The sequence below is a fragment of the Crocodylus porosus genome, unplaced genomic scaffold, assembly GCF_001723895.1.
Source record: "Crocodylus porosus isolate Cpor-Errol unplaced genomic scaffold, CroPor_comp1, whole genome shotgun sequence".
NCBI lineage: Eukaryota > Metazoa > Chordata > Crocodylia > Crocodylidae > Crocodylus > Crocodylus porosus.
The window spans coordinates 99,292,133-99,311,956 of NW_017728918.1; the positions used below are offsets into that span (position 1 = coordinate 99,292,133).

General features: G+C 40.7%; 1 protein-coding gene and 1 long non-coding RNA gene across 3 annotated transcripts in view; one reads left to right on the top strand and one right to left on the bottom strand.

The window, feature by feature from the left end:
• Positions 1-9,572, top strand: part of CLVS2 (clavesin 2) — an 82,612-nt gene extending 73,040 nt beyond the window's left edge. The window contains exons 5-6 of one of the 2 annotated variants that reach the window (XR_002101674.1): positions 5,089-6,660; positions 8,423-9,572. Coding sequence is in view for 1 of the 2 variants with exons in the window: in XM_019537982.1 (XP_019393527.1) it covers positions 5,089-5,176 (88 nt within the window). In the remaining variant the exon portion in view is untranslated. Of the gene's footprint in view, positions 1-5,088; positions 6,954-8,422 lie in introns of those variants that run through there. The other variant, XM_019537982.1, reaches the window with a different exon arrangement.
• A 9,443-nt stretch (positions 9,573-19,015) lies between these two features.
• LOC109312254 overlaps positions 19,016-19,824 on the bottom strand; it is a 17,539-nt gene continuing 16,730 nt past the window's right edge. The window contains exon 3 of the long non-coding RNA XR_002101783.1: positions 19,016-19,076. This is a non-coding gene — a long non-coding RNA (uncharacterized LOC109312254). The remainder of the gene's footprint in view (positions 19,077-19,824) is intronic.

The window sequence follows — 19,824 nt, forward strand, 5'->3', positions numbered from 1 at the left end:
GTCGTACCACCCTGCAGAGAAAGAAAATACCTATCAATTTCCTCCTCTGCCTCACAGATTCCCCTCAGCCTGCTAACCTCCTCCAGGAGCCCCCGCACCCGTTCCTCCAGGGTCCTAAGGCGTGCTCCAGAGAGCATGTTGGGATGCTGGGGGTGTTTGGTAAATCTTAAGCCAGCAAGGGGTCTGAGAGAGACATTGCATAAAGCGGTTTGACCCAAATCGGTAAAGTCTGATAAACCATGTTTATCTCAAACCAGTTTCAGCCATTTTCAAATTGGTGTATGTGCACTGAACTTCTGTTATGGGTTTTAACCAGTTTCTGATCACTTAAACCAGTTTATGTGTAATGTCTCTTCCTACAGAAGTTCACTGCACATAGACTGCTTTCAAAATGGCTAAAACCGGTTTAAGATAACCCTGGATGGACATAGTATCGGACTTGACTGATTTAGGTTAAATCAGTTTATTGAACTTCTGTCCCAGATCCCCTCCAGATTTAAGTTAACTTACCCAGCTTCCTAGGATACTTTTCACCTCCTCCACAAACTCCACTTTGCAGGGCAGATGGGCTAGGCTTGGCTCAAGCTGTCTGCTCCAGTAAAGCAGGGAGTCATGCTTTAGTTCCCTCTAGCTTCTGGCCTGAGCCACTGCAGGCACGTGGCTGCATCTCCAGAATCAAAATGAATGTCTTTTGTTCACTGGCTTATCAATTCAATCTACGTAGTTTAGACTAACCTGTGAAGACTGAAATGATTCAGCCTCTGGCTTTTTGACTGTCTATACTTAGCCTTAATGGGCATTGGATATAATGCATAGAGAACAGTACAGTGCAGAAGTTTTTTGCTTCACTGGGAGAAAATGTTCAGTCTAGGACCCCGAGTGCCTTCCTATCCAGAGAAGCAGCCATCTCACTGAGGCACACACCCCATTATTTGCTCTTTTCTTTCTGGTCACACGTATTTCCCTCTCTTAGCTGCTCAGGGGTACAGCTTCCAAAGGAGCAAGGGCGAGAAGAGGACTGGAAAATGCCTAAGCCATGGGGTGGCAGTTTGAGCACTGTGTTGAGAAGTCATAGAGAGGCAGGGCAAGGGGGAACTAAGCCAGATCTCTGGCTTCCTGGGCAAATGTCCCAACCACATAGATACTGAGGGTAAAACATGGGAGGGACCTCCTTCAGTAACAAACACCTGTTAGTTTTGGGTTTCTGGCTGACTACATTTTTGTGCTGTATGCATTCAGAATGCATCTGTGTATATGGCTGTGTATATGCCTATCCAGTACATAGGCTGCTGTGCATACTCAGTCAAGGTGTGCACTTATATGTTCTCACTGCAGGTTAATAGAACTGCAGCCTGCACATAAGTGCAAAATAATGCTTACACAGCTGAAACTGACATTTAGGTGCACAAAGGGAAACAAGTATACAAACAATATTAAAATAACGTTGAGGCTGGGATAGCAAATGGTTAAGGTAAACAAAATTCAAGTGAAGGCTGATTTTTTTTTTTTTTTTTTTTTAATTAACTTGTTTGCACAGATATTATACCAGATTCACAATAGTGTGCAACTGCACACCTGATTTTTTTACATCTGTAATACACAGCAGTAAGAGAAAGAAAGAACAATGGAGCAACAACCTTAACTGACTCTCCTGGACTTTGTACATATTTTAAAGATAGCAAATCCCCCAATAATTTTGTTGCTTAAATTCCCTGTGCCATTTCAGAGCACATTTGCTTGCACAAGATAATACCCTTCCTTAAAACAAAATCCTGCTAAGAATGTCATTACTCAGTCAGCCTGCTTGCCTCCTTACAGCCATAACATGTACTTTAAGAAGGTTCAGACCTCAGTAAAATTCTCTGAGATTGATTGAACCTAATTTGAAAGGCAGAATGAACTTGTTCAGGCACAGTGATAGGCCTCACAGGATCTGGTTTCTGCTCCCAACTAAACTTTGTGAGTCTGGTTCTCATTTGCACTAGCTTTGCAAATTAACTTTGAGTTCTGTTTCTCATCTCTGATGGGGGAAGGGAAGATAATAATACTAGTCCTTCTCACAGACATGTAGACTGGTTTTATTAAAAATATTTTTAGAGTGCATTGAGACTTTTAGATGGAAGAAACTATAAAATTGTATTGTTATGTTAATGTGTCCTGGAGGTACTATACTCTGGAGCAAAATGGAGGAGACCAAATCATTTTTTGTTCGAAAATAAAATGTTGACATTTCCTGCAGAATGGGAATGCTCAAATTGCATTTTGAACAAGTGATCCATTTTGAAAACGCTTGGCTTTGGGCTTTTGAAACTATTCTGTAGCTCACAAGGCACTGCAAAACAGTTTGTTGACTATTTGCCTAATTATACTTAAATATATATAAAAATACTTCTTTTTCGTTCTTGTTCATTCTTTGTGTACAAGTGCATATACACACGCTCCCATATGCATATAAACAGGGATCCAGGTTTTTCCTTTCCCATGGAAAAATGGAAAAAAAAGGATTTCTTCTTTTACTCAAGAAAAACATGGATTTTTCATTTTAATGGAGAAACATGTAGATTTTGCAGTTTTGCAAAGAGCTCTCTGCAGGCTGGCAGAGTTCCAGTCTGCAAGAGGCTGGGGGGAGTGGGAGCAGGGCAGTCAAGCAAGGGGCGCCATGTGCATGTATATGCACCTTGCCACCAGGCAGCCTGGAGAACAGTTCCCGAAGGTAAGTGTGGGGGAGTGGGGGGGAACTGAGGCCCCCATAGGGAAGGAGGGAGTTGGGCACAGCAGGGCTGGGTCTGGGGCTGCCTCCCAGCTGGGTGATGCATGCAGCTTGGGGGCTGGGGTTGCAATGCGTGGCTGCAGAGCCCCGATAGGGACAACGATGGAGCTGTGGATTGCTCATCTGGGGTGGTGGTGCTGGCTCTGGCTCTCCCAAGATCTGTGCACAGGCTGGGGAAGCTCATTGCAGCCACTGCGAGCCCCATGCTGGCCTGGCAATGTGTCCCCTGCCCTCCCCAGAGCAGTGGGAGCAGCAGCATAGCAGAAAATCCCTTTTCTGGGGCCGGCAGAGGACTGCATTGGCAGGGCACCACAGGGCTCACAGCAGCTGCGATGAGCTTCCCCACCCAGTCCCACTTTGCTGTGCCATGCCGGGTCCCACCCACTGGTCTGCGGAGGGCAGCAGAGCAGGGAGCCTGAGCCTGCAGCAGCCAGCCCACCCATGTTTAATGCAAATATCTGAGGGGTATGTGCCCCCTTGTCCCTCCAGGAGTGTAGTGGGGAGCCAGCCTCCCCCACCCAAGCCCGCAGGAGGCAGCCTGCACCGGTACCCCTCCACAGGCTCCTCTCTGGCTGTGCCACCTATGGGGGAGGGGGAGCCAGGCTTCCCACTCTTAGGCCACAGCAGCCGCCAATGCCCACAGGAAGCAGCTGGGGCTCTGGTGGTGCTGTGGGGGTCAGGGGGCTGTGGACCTGGGTCCCTGGCTCCATAGCCCTGGCAGCTGGGGGCCCGCTCCAGCAGGGTTGGGAGGGCAGGGAGCTGGGGGGTGGAGAGTGAGGGGCCCCAGCGGATCTGGGGGGGCTGTGGGTAGGGAGTGAGAAGCCTGGACCTGCGTTCTGTGAGCTAGGGGGTCAGAGGGAGCTCTGATTTTTCCATGCTAAAAAACTCAAAATTAAATACCATAATTTACAGGCATTTAGAATTGATTTTATTATAGTGATTGAGACACTGGTAAGCTTCCAAATTGCTTTAAAATTGTAAATACATCAATAAAACATGGTGTTCAATTGATAGCTCTGTATATAGTGGCATTTCATTTTAATTGTGGATTTTGTAGTTTTTATCAGAGAATTTGTGATTTTCTCAGAGAAAACCAGGATCCCTGCTTATATGACTATCTGGTGTCTACAAAAATATTTTCTTCTCTCAACCCAGAACAAGGAATTTCATCTTTAGAACTACACAGGCAATATTCAGTACCATGCCATGATAGGTTTAAGGGCAAGCAATAGAAATCAGATTCTTATTCCACTGAAATAGACAGATTCTTAACTTTCTACGGGGAGGAATTAGTATTATTTATTTGTATGGCAGTAGTCACCAAACAGTGGCCTGAGATCAGGACCATATTGTGCTAAGTGCTCTAGAAAGATGGACACAATTCCTGTCCAGAAGAGTTCACCTTCTTCTTTTCTTCATGTTTTATAAGAAGGATGGGCCAAATTATCTTCTGCTGTAAATTGACTCAGTTCCACTAATTTCAATGGATCTGTTCCAATTTTTACTAGTAAAGAATTTGTCCCAATATTTTTTCTTATGTGCTTGAGTTCTGCAAATGGTGTGATGTGTAAGTGTGCTCTTGTCCCTTTAACTGCTTTTAAAAATAGTTTTGGAATTAATATGTAAAACTGAGGATCATACCTTCTCTGGACCTGATGTTGTACAAATTAAAAGCTAAGACGGGTGATGTGGAGGCAGAACGATATGCAAGTCTTCCAGGGAAAACTCCAGCAACTGCAGAAAGTAGTGTTGACAAGTTTGTCACTTTCCCACTCAAATAAGGCTACACCAGGGAATTATAATACCAACTTCGCACTTTTATGGTCTTTTATCAGAACATCTCTGAGTGTTTTACAGTCAGCTGTGAATGTAGGCATACAATCCTGCCCTAGTCAACTTAGTTAAATTGATAAGGGTGGTTAAAGTCTGTCCACTGGTCCAGAACTCCTGCTGGCCATGGGAGGAGTCTGTGATGCTGGCTTTGGAGAATGCACTCTAGGGTGCACTTAAGTGCTGCTCAGAAGAAGAGCAACTTGTGCCTCTAGCTAATATGGGCTGCTAATTTTGCCATTCCAGTAGTCAGCTGGGTTGTTGGAGAGACCCCTTTTTGGTAGACGGCATGGGTGTCAGTGCATAAGTTTGGTTTGGGAGGGTATTTTCTGATCATTTGCTGTGATAAGATATTTGTGCTGCCTGGATTATTATTTTTGAACTCTGAGGGGGGAAAAAAACCCCAAAAACCAGAGTGCTGATACTTACCCTTATTTGTCTTGATTGAGAAAAAATGGAAAAAACAACACCATGTTATCCTTTTGTAGGTCTCAGTCAGTTGTGGATCCTGGGGTTCTAAAACGTATGGATAAAAATGAGGAAGAAAACATGCAGCCTTTGCTTTCACTTGACTAACAGCTCCTGAGCATCAATTGTGAACTGAGGTGGAAGGTACTGCCTTTCAGCAACAAGCAAAATTTTGGAATGGAACGTACCAGCTAGAAATCTATTTATTCACGTTAATGTAGCATAATGTTATCAGGCAGCAGATTTTGCTGGTCTGCCTGAAACATGGGTGCCCTGGAACGAAAAGGAAAACAAAAATCAATAATTTATTCTGTAAGTGCCAACTTGTTTGTAAATACAATGTAATCCTCTGCTTTGAATTTGTAAATCATTGTAAGCAAGCAGAATGGAAAAGTGACTATTAAAATGTCTCAGTGAATGCACTATAAAAAAGTGAAAATTGCATACACAGAAAGAGTAAGCAGAAACATCAAGCCTACAAATTTTTGTCCTTTTTCAAGGAAGCCATATTGCAGCTGCCCTAACGACTGCTTTTTTCCCCTCAATGACGGTTGTATAGTGTTCATAGGTAAAGTGGGAACATAAGAACTTGGAAGGATCAGTGTAAGCAGTAGAGTTTCCTAACGGTAGGAATTGATTTCACAAATAACTTTGTGGCTTGGACCGTGACTTGGCATAAGTAATGGAGCATTGAGAAAAGAGGTGACAGACAAGCAGGAAACCACATTCGTCTACTGTTTGGCTGGAAGATTTTGTGAGGTTGCTTTACCTTTACTTTTTCAAGCAAGGTTTGGGTTTGAAAGCTGCTTGACTCGTTATCCTAAGCTGGGGTTTACAGTGCGTGCCATAGCAAAATCACTTCTATTGCATATGGAGTGTACTTCAAGAATTTTTCCTGAACTCTCTGCTCCCTTGAAATGAGAACGTATTTATCCAAAAACAGTGTAATAACCAGTATTTTGAATATAAAGAGAAGCATCAGCAGGTTAAGGGTTAATTTCTCATTCCTGTGCACTGGGTGACTGAATACATATATATATTTTTACCAGACTCTTACAAACATATGAAGTGACATTGTTAGATGAGTATATTTAATCAAGGGTTTATAAAAACAAAAGCATACCTATTCAGTGTACTTAGATATATTATAGATTGTATATTGAGGCAATGTCATCATTAATGTAGTAAAACTTTCTGTATAGCGTCCCACTTCAGACGAGGATTAATATGAATAAGTTGTGGTCAGAAATTGCCACCTACGTGTTTAAGCCACCTTTGTTTTGGTTGTGTATATATAGAACATGTGCCATAATGGAGAAATACATTTTACCTCAAAAAAAATAACAGGTCTTGATAAAGACTGGACAAAATCATCTGGAATTTGGGGGCTATATTTTCACCTATGATGTATACTTGTATATGTGCAGTTCATTGTGCGTAAAGACAGGAATTTGCCAGTGAAACTGCCAGACATCTTCAATCAGTATTTGACACTGCTACCAAACCAGAATAGGAAGACACAGGATATTCAAGACAACAGTAATGAAGAGTAGAGATGTAGTAGGAACATACCAGAGTCTGTCAGGAAACAAGTAAGTGTACTCTAAGAGCTACCTGGAACCTGGGATAAATCATGTAAAACCCATAGAAATCCAATAATTGGGAGTCTATGGAGGGCATCTACACGAGACACTTACTGTGGAGTTGCCTAATTAGCTCCAATGTAAAGCATCTCCATCTACATGTGTGGAACTATTAGGCTGGAGTAAATTAATTAAGTCCACCCTAGGTTAGTACTGCCTGATACAAGTACTATCCTATGGCGGAGTTATTTACTCCACCACAACGCATGGGTAAACTGCGACCGGGATTGGCCAGGCCATGAGGCTGCCTGCCGGCTAGCCCCACACTGTAGCACCCTTGTGTCCCAGCCAGCCCCTCTGCAGCACGTTGAGCTTCCCAGGGATCTCTGCCAGCCAGAGCTGTGCTGCATGCTGCAGTCCTGGGCGCACATGTAAATAAACTCCAGCATGAATTGCACCAGAGCTTATTCAGCTGTGCTAATTTCATGTGTAGATGCACCTTGTGAGAATCAAAGAAGCTGTTTCACTACAGCAATGATTTACTTTTCTAACGTTAAACTCAAAAGACACCATTCACAGCTTAGCAGCCACCTCCAATGATGACTCTAATGTTGAAAAGTAATATCAAATTTTGGAAGAGAAATCCTGTGGGAGACTCTCATAGACTTTAGCTGTACATAATATTACAGCAATTTAGTAGTGTCAGCAGTCAGAAGGCCCTGTTGCCTCTTCTAGCAAACCACATTTAGCCATGTAACCAGCACACGGAAAGCCAGAAATACAGCTTTAATACTTACTTATTGATTACTTGGTCAGACTGCTGAATGCTGTATGCCAGCACTTAGTGCCTCCATATGTGATCATATTCTTGGAATGGTTTTGAACAAATCATTGTATTTCTGCACTCTTAAATATGCTCTTGCCATGAAAATATAGTTATGAAGTGAATCTCATACAGGGGTCTCTGTCTGAAAAGTGTTGCACAAGGACAGCTCCAACAGACGTAGATGAGAAATGGGGATACATCCACCTTTGAAATTTGGGCCACAGCTTTTATATGAGCTTCTTTCCAGTGGAAGAAACCATTGGAATAGCAATTGTTATCCTTTAAGAGACTATGAAGCAGAGTTATGAATTGTCTTCTATTATTTTATGAAGCTCTGTGATGATCAGTGTAACTTTATGATATATGGATGCAAATTGTATAACTATATACTGTACTTTTGTGTATATACAAGTTGCATCCTTAGAGTTCATATCTATGTCCAGATCTGGATGTATGTCATACATACCTAGCACTCATATGGTTAGCAGTATTTTTTTTTAAATATAATCAGATTTTGAGATCCATACTCTTACAGATAAGCCTCTTAAATAAAAAAATGTTTCAAGATTTTATTCAGAGTTAATATACTCCATATTATTTTAAGTGTAAGTAGACATATTGCGGATTGAATATTGATAGATGCTTTTTGGGAGACAGAGGGCCAGGTCATGGTGTAACTCAGCATATCAGCATTGATATTAGTTCATACCAGCTAAATATCAAGCCCATCATATCTTGGGAGATCCAGAAATGAGACCAGTTGACCCAAATCTCAGTGAAACTTCTTGGTAGAAAATTACATATGTATTTTTTTAAACTTCTGTACACCAAATGCCTAACTTGTTTTGTTCTGGAATTCCTTACAGTATCAGTGTAATTGCAACTTTATGTAATAAGTTTTGATTGAGACTTTACACTAATGAGCATTAATATATTCTATTTCAGATAGTGAAAGTAGGCTATATTCGAATGTGTATATAACCAAGACCTTATCCTTTACAAAGAAGAAAGCTACCAGCATTTTTTCCAGGAGAGTCTCATTACTGAGGAACTGGGATTTGATGCATTTTGGTTGAAATTGATACCTACCTGGAGCTGTTTTATGCAGCATGAGCAAACATTTCCCTGATTGAATAAGAACCTGAAGATAGAGGAGAGAAATAAACAACTGTATTTTATTTTCTCTGTATTCTTTCACAAACCATTCTGTTACCTAGTTAGGATGTATGGAAAAGTACCTGTTAACTTCTTCTTTTTTTTTTTTTTTTTAATCAAAATCATGCTTTAGCAAGCAGAAATCAGTCAGATCTTGTTCATAGATAGGCTTATTGTGTAAGACCTGATTTTTGGACTGATAATGGTTCTTTATCTTCATTATTATTAGAATAGAGGTTTAGGTTTTGGTATATATCTGGGGTATTAAAGGCAGAGTGCATCTTTAATTGTGAATAGGAAAATCCTGTGTTCCTAGCTTTTTGTTTTTAGAACCCTTTAGGTTTTAGGTCCCATGTTACACTGAAATCTCGTTAATTAGTCACTGGGTAACTTGTTATTTTTGTCTTATTAAATGGTGCACAACTCCCTGCCAGAGTTCCGTTGATTTATGCAGAAAATACTTTGGCTAAATCATCATCTGTGAAAGCATAATTAGTAATTTCCAAATGTACATCACAATGTACATCAAATCGCAATGAAAATCTGCTCCTGATAATTAGGCAGCTTAAAAAGTACTGATCTATGCCCTCCATAGCATATGTCAAGCCTAGTGATGCTTACAAAGCATTGGATTCTCTTCAACATTTCTTGCTTCGACAACATGTAGACAATCAACAGTTCCATTTTGGCGAACTATCTTCTACTTTGGTGATGAGTGCATGTAAGTGTGCAAAGCAAAAGCCTTCAAGTGATTATTTTACTCCCTCATAATCATGTAATAATTATATAAATGACTTTCTGAATTACAGTAAGAAACAGTACATTAAGCATTTATCTAATAATGCAGTTCTTGTATAGTAAGCCATAGTGTATATAATTTGCACTTGGAATGTTTGTAATATAGTTTCCTTTCATTATAAATGTCTAAACCACTCTTAAATGGGTCTCAATGTGGCATGAAAAATACATCTCCTAAAAATTTGAAAATGGCTACTATTAAGGATTAGTCATTCATGAATAGTTAATCATCATTACCAATTCCCTAGGAGTGATGAATTAACCAGATTTTGCTGGGGGCGGTTATCAAAACCATCTTTTGATCTGAGGCATTGGACAAAAGTAATAAATGTAGCCAAACAGACAATTATGTAGAAAGCAAAAATGTTTTTTAAAGAGTTATACTTTTAGGCCTTGGAAAGTCTTAAAATGCCCCTTTTAAGTGATGCTTCTCTGAATAAAACAGATCCTTTTTTAAAGTACTGAGAATCCTAAAATCTTTATCCTCTGAAGACCTGATCCAGAATCCAATGGAGACCCAGAGTGGATAAAAATCAGTGATTTAAAAATCTGGATTTTTAAAATTTAAATCAGATTTTTAAATTTAATCATATTTTTTATATTTTGTTAACATGCTTTTAAAAATAAACTTATATAAAGATAGTTTTAAGTTAAGGTACATTAAAGCTCAAATATATCATCATGGAATAGGGATTATAACTTCTAATTATATACTATTTGAGACGATATATTCATGTACCTTTTAAAAGTTTTATAAATAGGTCACAACAGGCCATGGACTATATTAGGGGCCCAATGTTATGGGGTTCCCAGAGGCTCCTTTATAGATTAGCAAAGATTAAAGAAAACTACTCTACCCAATGGGACTCAGTGCTCAGTCTAGAAGATCACATTAAGCATTTCTGTGATGCTTAGTTTCAGTTCTCAAATTGTGGATTTGTGTCTCCAGAGATCATAGGCAGACAAGGTTCTTTGGGTAGATGTGATATCTTTTATTAGACTAACTAAATAGTTGGAAAAATTGTTCTTTACAAGCTTTCGGGCACAAATGCCCTTCAGGCCTAGGGAGAGTTTGTTGTCTCTAGAGTTAGTATCCTTGTTAACAGCAGTATATGGAGATGAGAGATAACAGACCTGATTACCTACCCATCAGCCCTATTGTCTCTCTGCAAGTTTGTGTACACACAATCAAGCACTTACGTTCCTCTAAAAGTGCAAAAGTTCAAAAAGCTAAATGAATAAAATAGGGCTCAGAGTGCCCAAAACACCCACAGCTTCAACTTGTAAGATGTTGGTGTGCCAGGCATAGATGACAGGGGAGCCACAAGGGGTTCAATCCTTGCTGTTGCCATGTAGGCCCAGCCCCTCCCCATCACCCACCCAGAGGCACATGTGCCAAGCAAAACTCCTTTGAGTGCCACACTCTGGCACCTGTGCCATGGGTTGCCTACCCCTGGAATGAAAGATACCAAACAATAAGAATGCACTTTTTGTCTTAGGTAGTGGAAGGCTGGGGCAAACAGGATTTAGCCCCCCCAAAAACTTTCTGCAGCAGCTGGTGGCAGCAGCAGCACTATGTAGCCACGGTCCTGCAGCTTGGTGTGCAACTGCGCCTCCTGGCACCGCTCGGCGTGCAGCTGCTCCTCTGCCACCACATACAGCACCAGCTGGCCCCGCAACAGCCCTATGAGAGGGAGGGGCAGGGCCAGGTGGGGCTCAGCCCTCTCAAATAATATTTCCCCCCACCATTTATGCATTTTGTAGAAAACAATAATTAAATCAAGGCTTCCTGACCAATGATTTAAAACATGATTTAAATCAATTTGATTTAAATCATATCCACCCTCTGGAGACCACAATCTGTTGGCTTCATTGGGCATTGAATTGGGTCCCAGTGACCTTCAATGGAAACCAAAATTCATTTGAACTCACAAGAGAGGATAAATATGACATAGTCTTAAACCTCAGTTTTATCCCTGAGGGAGAAACTTCCTTGTGCAGCCTATAAATTGTTTTAGACTCCAGTGAGCATATTGTGCCTGTTCACAAAAGAAACTATTTCAAAAGTAAGTAAACTAAACATGCTGAGGGGCATATTAGCTTTAATACTATGCCTCTAAAAGATTTAACTCTGCATTGTGCATGAAGAGATGCCCTCTGTATTATTTACTTATAGTCTCAAAAAACCTGTACAGTCCTTTTTATTTCTCTCTCTCTGTCTTCTTTCTTATATATGCTCTGTCTTAGGAATTTAAGTTTCTAAATCTGAGAACAAACAAGCAAAATATTGGGGACACAAAAATCGAAGTGATCTGTCTGCTATGTTATCTTCTGCTCTTTTGGTACCAACATTTTCTCAAGATATTGGGAAAGGCCATGTTTGAGGAAGTAAGAGAGAAAAAAAGCCTTAAATCAGCCTTCTAAGCTTAGGTATGTTGGAAAGAAACTGAAGAGAAGGCATTCATATATAGTAAAGTCATAGAATCATAGAAAATTAGGGTTGGAAGGGACCTCAGGAGGTTAACTAGTCCTATCTGCTGAAAGCAGAACCATCCCCCATCAGCCCAGCCAAGACTTTATCGACCCAGGTATTAAAAACTTCTAAGGATGGAGATGCCACAACCTCTCTATATAACGTGTTCCAGAGCTTTCCTACCCTCTTAATGAGAGTTTTTCCTAATATCTAGCCTAAACTTCCTTTGTTGTAACCTGAGAACATCTTTTTTGTTTTGTTACCTGCCATGCTGTCCAGCTCCATCCTCTTTGTGACTATCTTTCAGGTAGTTGAAGAATGCTATTAAATTCGGATTCAGGCTTTTCTTCTCTAAATAAGCCCCATTCCCTCAGCCTCTCCTGAGAAATCATGTGCCCCAGGCATCTGAACATTTTTGTTGCCCTCCCTAGGACTCTCTCCAGTTTGTCCACATCCTTTCTGTAATGGGGGGCTCAAAACTGGACACTGTACTCCAGACGTGGCCTCACCAGTGCCAAATAGAGGGGAATAATCATTTCCCTAGATCAACTAGCAATGCTTCTACTAATACAGCCTAGTATGCTGTTAGCCTTCTTTGCAACAGGGACACACTGTTGGCTCATATTCAGCTTACTGTAACCTCCAGGTCCTTTTCTGCAGAGCTGCTATTTAGCCAGTCAGTGCCCAGCCTGTGCTGGTGAATGGGATTATTCTGTCATAAGTGCAGGACTTACACTTCTCTTTACACAACTTCATGAGATTTCTTTTGGTCCAGTCCTACAATATGTCTAGGTCTCTCTGAATCCTAAACCTACCCTCCAGCATATCTACTACTCCACCCAATTTGGTGTCATCCGCAAACTTGCTGAGGGTATGCTTCATCCCATCTTCCAGATTGTTGATAAAGGTATTGAAGAAACCAGCCCCAGGACCAACCCCTGGGGCTCTCTGCTTGATACTGGCTGCCAACTAAACATCCTGATGATCCAGAGAGTTTTCTATCGAACTTACAGTCCGTTAATCCAACCTGTACTTCTTCAGTTTGCTTGCAAGAATGGTGTAGGAGACCATATCCAAATCCTTGCTAAAATCAAAGTGTATAATGTCCACTGCTCTTCCCACAACCACAGAGCCAGTCATCTTACCATAGGAGGCAATCAGGTTGGTCAGGCATGACTTGCCCTTGCTGAATCCATACTGATTCATAATTTCCTGTAGAGTAGGGATGATGTTTTGATCCATCTAGCTCCTTGATCAGTACCTGAGAATATTTTATAGCTTCCCATATTTTTGTTGTTTGAACAAACTCTTGTGGTTGATTCATAAACACGTCTAAGATTTTTGTAGAAATGTCTATACATTCTAGCTTGACACTTTTGCAAATCAGAGATGACCTGCATATCAAAATTCCTTGAGCTAGGCATACATATGCACGCATGCTGCTGCAGAAATGGAAACGAAAACATATCCAAAAATAATTTTACTGATTTACCCCTGACCTTTGCTTTGACACTATACAAGCCTTTGCCTGGGATCAACAGTTAACATATTAGCTTTGAGTTACCTTCAAGACAGGATTTCAAGATCTTAATTGCCCAAGGAAATGTTCATATTAGTGTCTAGCATCCTGACCAATTTTCTTCATGAGGGTTTACCATCACCTGGGAGTTAATAATCATAAAATTATACTGGTCCTTGTTGCTGCTGGGTTTTTATCACATTGCTCATTATAGAGATATGTTATTTTTGAAAGTATATTTTATAATAAGAGAGGTGTTGGGGTGCATTTGACTCGCAGGTCACAATCTTTCATTACATTTGGCCTTTCATGCTGCAGTGCTATTTATTTCTTGGGAATAAACTGGTTTAATTTGTATAAGGATGATTTTTGGAGGATAAGAATGAAACAGAAGTTGCTATAGTGAGGTTCTGAATCATTTTATACTGTTGGGAATGTTTACTGTTTTGCATGGAGATGTCACTTAAACTGATGCTCAGTCTAAAATAGGATGGAACAATTATGTACAAGGAAGAGAAATACATGCAGTGAGGGAGCTCAGAGGGAAAGATGTGACTTGTAATTATACTCTGCAGTTAGAAGTTAAACTGTGTTAAAATGAAACCAAGGTATTTTACTTATCAAAGTCCTTCTGCTAGCAATGCTTGATCCAGTGACTAGTAAGACCTATAATTGCTCTATTGTGTTAGTACCAAAATGGATTAAAGGAACATGGATGAGAAAGTTTCAGAATCATTCAGTCACAATAAGACTTCTCTAGAAACTTATAACAGAGCTTATATTTACTGTTAGCAGAGGATTTACTTTAAAACGAGACAGACCAGAGAACAAATGACTGCATTTCACTGCATTCACAATTGATATGGAAATGCTGCTACATTTCCAAAAAAGAAATTGTTATATCATCAGCAATTCTCTGTACTGCCCAAAGGCTAGGATTTGAAATCAGGTCCCTTGGCTAATAAAAAAGAGATGAGAATAGATCATGCATAAGTTAAATTAAAATAAAAAGTAGCAGCAGACCCACAATTTCTGCAAGATGGATTTAAAAATGCTGTATAGAAACATTCAGGGGTTTGAGGAATTAACACCTCCAATAAATAGCTTGTAGCAGAACTGGATGTTTTGCAGAGTTAGGTTTCTAATCCTTTTGTGAGTTCCTCATGGATTTGCGAAGTACCAGCCAGCAGTGTGGGACTGCTGAGGTGTCCCAGCTGTTTGCTGAAGCTTTGTGTCAAAGGGTGCCACTTTGTACTCTAGTTGAGTGAAAAAGCAGTTCCCTTTGGCGTCAGAGCGCAGCAATCTGGTGTATGACTTGTCCTTCACTTGGCAACCCGCTGTGAATTAATTGGGTTGTGACCATCCTGATGTTAAAACTCTACGTTCTACTCTTAACTTTTCTTCTGCCTCTTGCCCTCAGTCCTGAACAGTGGAGTTAGCATGTTGCACCCTTTCTGCTTGGTGCAGTACTGATGGAGTGCCCTGAACCTGGAGAAAATGATTTTGTTCCATACAAAATATGTATCATTCTGTGGTGGTAATGGGCTTCTCACCTGCCAAGGGCATTCCTATTCCTTTTCTCCAGGAGTAAATTTGCATTTTATCAAGTGGGCACCAGGGTGCAGAAACACCATGGTGGAGAGGGTGTGTGGAGAGAAAGGCACAAGGAAACAATGGCTCTGTTGGGGGTCTCAGGCATGGGGAAGCAAGTGTCCGGGCAGGCTGGGGCTGCTCCTTGCCATTGCTTTCCCCACGGTGGGGGAGGGTGGTGGTGGCAGATTTAAGAGGAAACTCACACAATTAGATTCCATACATGGAAAATTATAACAAATGTATACAGTTTCCATGTATGGAATCTAATTAGTGGGGGGGGTCTCGTAAATCCAAAGTCATCTTAAATTTGAGTAATGGCAGCCTTGCTTGTTTGGCAGTTCCACTTCAGAGCTTATTTAGGGAAGCGAAGCAAGGACTCGCATGTCAGCACAGACAAAAGTCGGTTCTAGGGAAAGAAGAACCAATCATTCTAGTGTGGTGAAGAGGCCTTCCTTTCCCAGCAGAAGAAGGACATTTCTTCCTGCAAGCCCTGCTGCACCCCTGTGGCAAGCCTACTGCAAACTACCTTTCCCTCTGTGAAACACAATGCTCTATTTTGTATATTTTTATTCGATCCGTATCTATCTATTGAATAAATGTATCCTTCTCTTCTTTCTCTGTTGGGATGTTATCAAAAGATTTACGTAGGCTTTGGAGCAGAGCAAACAACTGATCCTGAGATTCAGATGTAGAGCTGAAGAACTTGTTTGCCTAAGTCCTTTCACATGAGCTAGGTACTTCTGCAGTATCAGCTTGCCTAGTTTGCCTTGAAATCAGTGCCTGGGCCTGCTTTTGGAAGACAGGAAATATACATGATGTGCAAATGGTCCCTGAACATGTAGAAAGGTGTCTTTGTAGTAATTTCTGCATCATTTAAGCAACACCTGACAATCTGTCTCCTGTGTCTTTAGGCAGTTTTGTAGGTGACATTAATAGTGGCCATTAGTCACTCAGATTCCAGATGATTTAAAGGAACTCTTAAGTGTCTGAAAATGTATTATCTATGGTTGTCACAGGCAACACCCAATATTACTATAACTTAAATTGGTAACAAGGGAAAGTGTGTTCTTTTCGGAGTGTGGGTGTGTGACCTCTACCTTTTTGTATACTCATTTTCGCTATTTTTTGCATATATGATTTTCCCTGAACTTAATGTGGATCTTTCAACACAACCACTAGGAAAGAAAAATGTTTTAAATAATAGGAAAATGGGATTGCAAATATTACAATTGGCAAGGAGCTAATCATAATACCTAAAACTATTTTAAAGTATTTTTTCAGCTGACTAGATTTCAAATTGATGGTGCCTGTTCTAATTCAGTTGGCTTTCCTGCTCTGTCATTCTGGGGATTGAATTATAAAGGAGATCCTGAAACCTCTTCGGAAGTCTGTTTTTTCTCTTTTCTGCCCCATGCATCCCCGCATCACCTTATCTTCTCAACAGTATTTCCTTCATTGAGTAACTGCAGACAGACTGTATAGACCACTGATTATTTGCAGATGATAGCTTGTGAATCACTATTTTAAATGCTTTCCTTAGGTAAACCTATGGTAACAGGGTCAATTGGTAAGTCAGAACAACAGCTGACCTCATCCGGAGAGGAATGCAAGAAAAAGATTCTGACCAAGTTTCACTAAGGCTCTAGTGTGCTGTACTACTTGAGTAGCAGTAACCATTAAATACATTTTTGTCATGCAGCAATCTTCTGTGGAGCCTTATAAAAATACTACACTACCATATAAAAATCAAATTAACAGAGAAATTTATAAATAGTGCTTGTATCCTCAGGATAACGTTTGTTTGTTTCTAATCTAGAACTACCGGGACTCAGGGGGCCTGAGATTTGTAAGCCAGGATGAGACTATTGATCATGTTCTCTCTATATCATTTTAAGTAGCTATTTTCTTCTCACAAAATGTTGTCCAATATGAATGTCATTCCTGGACGTTAGTAAAATGCTTGTTTTCAATCTGTTCTGTTACACCCCAAAAATTTGAAGATTTAACAACTTTGTGAAACATATCACTGTTTATACTGTATATTTAAATGTCATCGTTTCTCTGTGATCAATGGGCTATTTTGGAAAGAGTACCACTACTTCAAAGTATTGCTAGTTACTGAGGAAGAATGATCTTCTGTCAAATAAAATATGACCAAATGCAAATTAAAATACATATATTTTTATTTGTACATTAGAGTGTTTGTTAGCTTGTTTGTGCTAAAGTGTGTGTGTGCATGCATGTGCATTGTGTGTGTGTGCGTGTTGGGGAAGAGGGATAGGTTGCTTGAATGAACCATATGATATTGTGATAAGGAGAAGACTGAGCAGAATATCAACATTTATATTCACTTTGGTGACACCTGATGACACTTTAATAACATGAGAATAAGTGTCAGAGAGTTGGAACATTTCACATTTGTAATAGTGTTATGTACTGGCACTTATTGGAAATGTGTCAAATGTGAAGATCACGAATGGTTGCACAGATAAAGAGAATAAGGAAATATATCACAGCGAAAGGTCACTTTTCCCAACAGGCCTATTTCTTGTATCTCTCAGCCTGCTCCTTCATACTTTATCACTGCAATGTGTCCCATATTTCTCTCATATTTATTGGCTTTGCCTCTAGATCACAGAGCTGGGGAACTAGTTTCTGGTCTCTGTTACATGTGGAGTAAAGAAAGCTGCTCCAAGGCCATGGCTGAGTTCTTAAGAAAAGGCAGCCCTAGAAGAACATAACAGTGTATAGGAAGCCAAAGCGGTTATTTCAGAATAATTATGGGTGCTGACAAATGTGCAATTCCCCACTGTAACTCATGGTGCTTCACAGAAAGCACTATGTCTGGCTGACTGACTGTGCCTGCCACCCCAACAGATGTTTGCTGTTTGGTTCTGCAGAGCCGAAATCAAGCTTCACTTAGGAGCCAATCCAGAGGACAGAGGCTGCGTGGCTGCAATCTCTCCCCACTATCTCTGCCGTCATCCTCCTAGTTCCAGTGCTATCTGTAGGATGTGAAGGGAGTGGAGGAGGGGAGGGAACCTCCAGTTTGGGGTCTGCCCAGCCTCGAGTGGGGGGGGCGTGGATTGGAGTCCCCCCCAACTCTGGGGGTGGGCCTGGACTGCGTCAACCCAGACCTGCTCATATGCAGGGGCAAACAGAAGTTCCTGAAGGTACTCCACTCTGGACTGCCTTCATCTGAACTCTCATTAAATGAAGGTTAATTTGTCACATGCTTGGGCACTTTTAAAGCACTCTGCAGCTGTGCACTTCTCTCAGGGCGTGACTATAGAGCACTTTGAAGGGGCCCATCATGCAAGAGATATTACTTCTGTCAGCACCCAATATTAATTAGTGAAATCCAGTAAGTCATCGTGGATTTCATGTTTTTGTAAGTTGCAGTCATACGTCTGGCCGATGGCTTCAAGCAAGGTTTCAGCATCGTCCCTGCAGTGTTCTTCCCTTCAGGCATGTGGACAGTTCATCAATTAATTTTTTTGTTTTTGTTATGAAATGGCAGTTTCACATTTTAACTGTATTCTTAGCAATATCCTGAATTAGTAGGTTCAGAAACGCTCCTTATTTTAGTGTTTGTAAGAGATAGTTGGTTCGGCAATTTACTGATTGGCAGGCTACAGCCAACTCCCTATCACTTGAACAGAAGATGCAGGTTCCTGCAGCTGAAGTTCCTACGTGATGGACTGTGGAGAAGAATTAAATATAATGCACAAGTGCACATCTTTAGTACACCTATATAATTGGCACTCTCAGTAGCTAAGTCTTGACTGACATAATGCTACTTTCCCTGTGCATAGATTACCAGAGCATCAAGCTGATTGTTTTTCTCTATCCATTATCTTTGAAAAACAACTGGATCAAATGTTTTTTAACAGCAGGAGTATCTATGTGTACTGTAAAAACAGTATTTTTTAATGAATTCCCTTCCTATACACTTGTCATTATGTGTTCTACCATATTCGTTCACATACCACACACCCCACTTTTCCCAAAAGTTAGCCACAGAAAATTGGGGGGCATGTTTTAAATGAGGAAACTGATTTCTGCAGGGGCTGGAGTTTCAGTCTATATAAAGTAGTGGTACAGAACCATCCTCAGCTTCATGCTTCTTCCTCCTGCTCTGAGGCCAACAATTATTGTTTCTATATAAAAATAAATGAGTAAAAGCAAATCTGCTTTGGCTGTATTTGCACCTGCTTTGTGTCTGTTATCTTCAGACATTCTGAAGAACTGAACTGTGCTTGTCTGATTGTTTACAGTATTTTGCAATGCTCAGTGGTTGATATCACGTTGTTTGTTGTTAGGTTAGGATGATACACTGGTTAAAATAATTGCTTACAGTCTGCCCCTCTGCACCTCTTGGTGCAGAGATAAACCACACCCTAACTATAACCATTGTGGTAGAGAAGGTGGTTTGTAGGCACCAGAACCCTTTCCCCCCCACCTTTTATTTCTACTTCTAGGGACATAGGGTGGCATCTTTTACACTTTGTCAGAGTACAGCCTGCTATAGGCCTTAAAAAAATAAATCAAAAAACCAAAAACAAAACTCTAAAACATTCTCCAAGTAGGAAGTCATTTCCTCCTCTCCCATTTTCTGCAGAAATGACACAGGAAGCAGTTTGATCTTACTAAGCAGCATTAAATAGTTATCTATAAAGCACCTAGTTTCATAGTTTCTAGGGTCGGAAGGGACCTGAGCAGATCATCTAGTCCGACGCCCTGCCATGGCAAGAAATAATACTGGGGTCAAACGACCCCAGCAAGATGTTCATCTAACCTCCTCTTAAA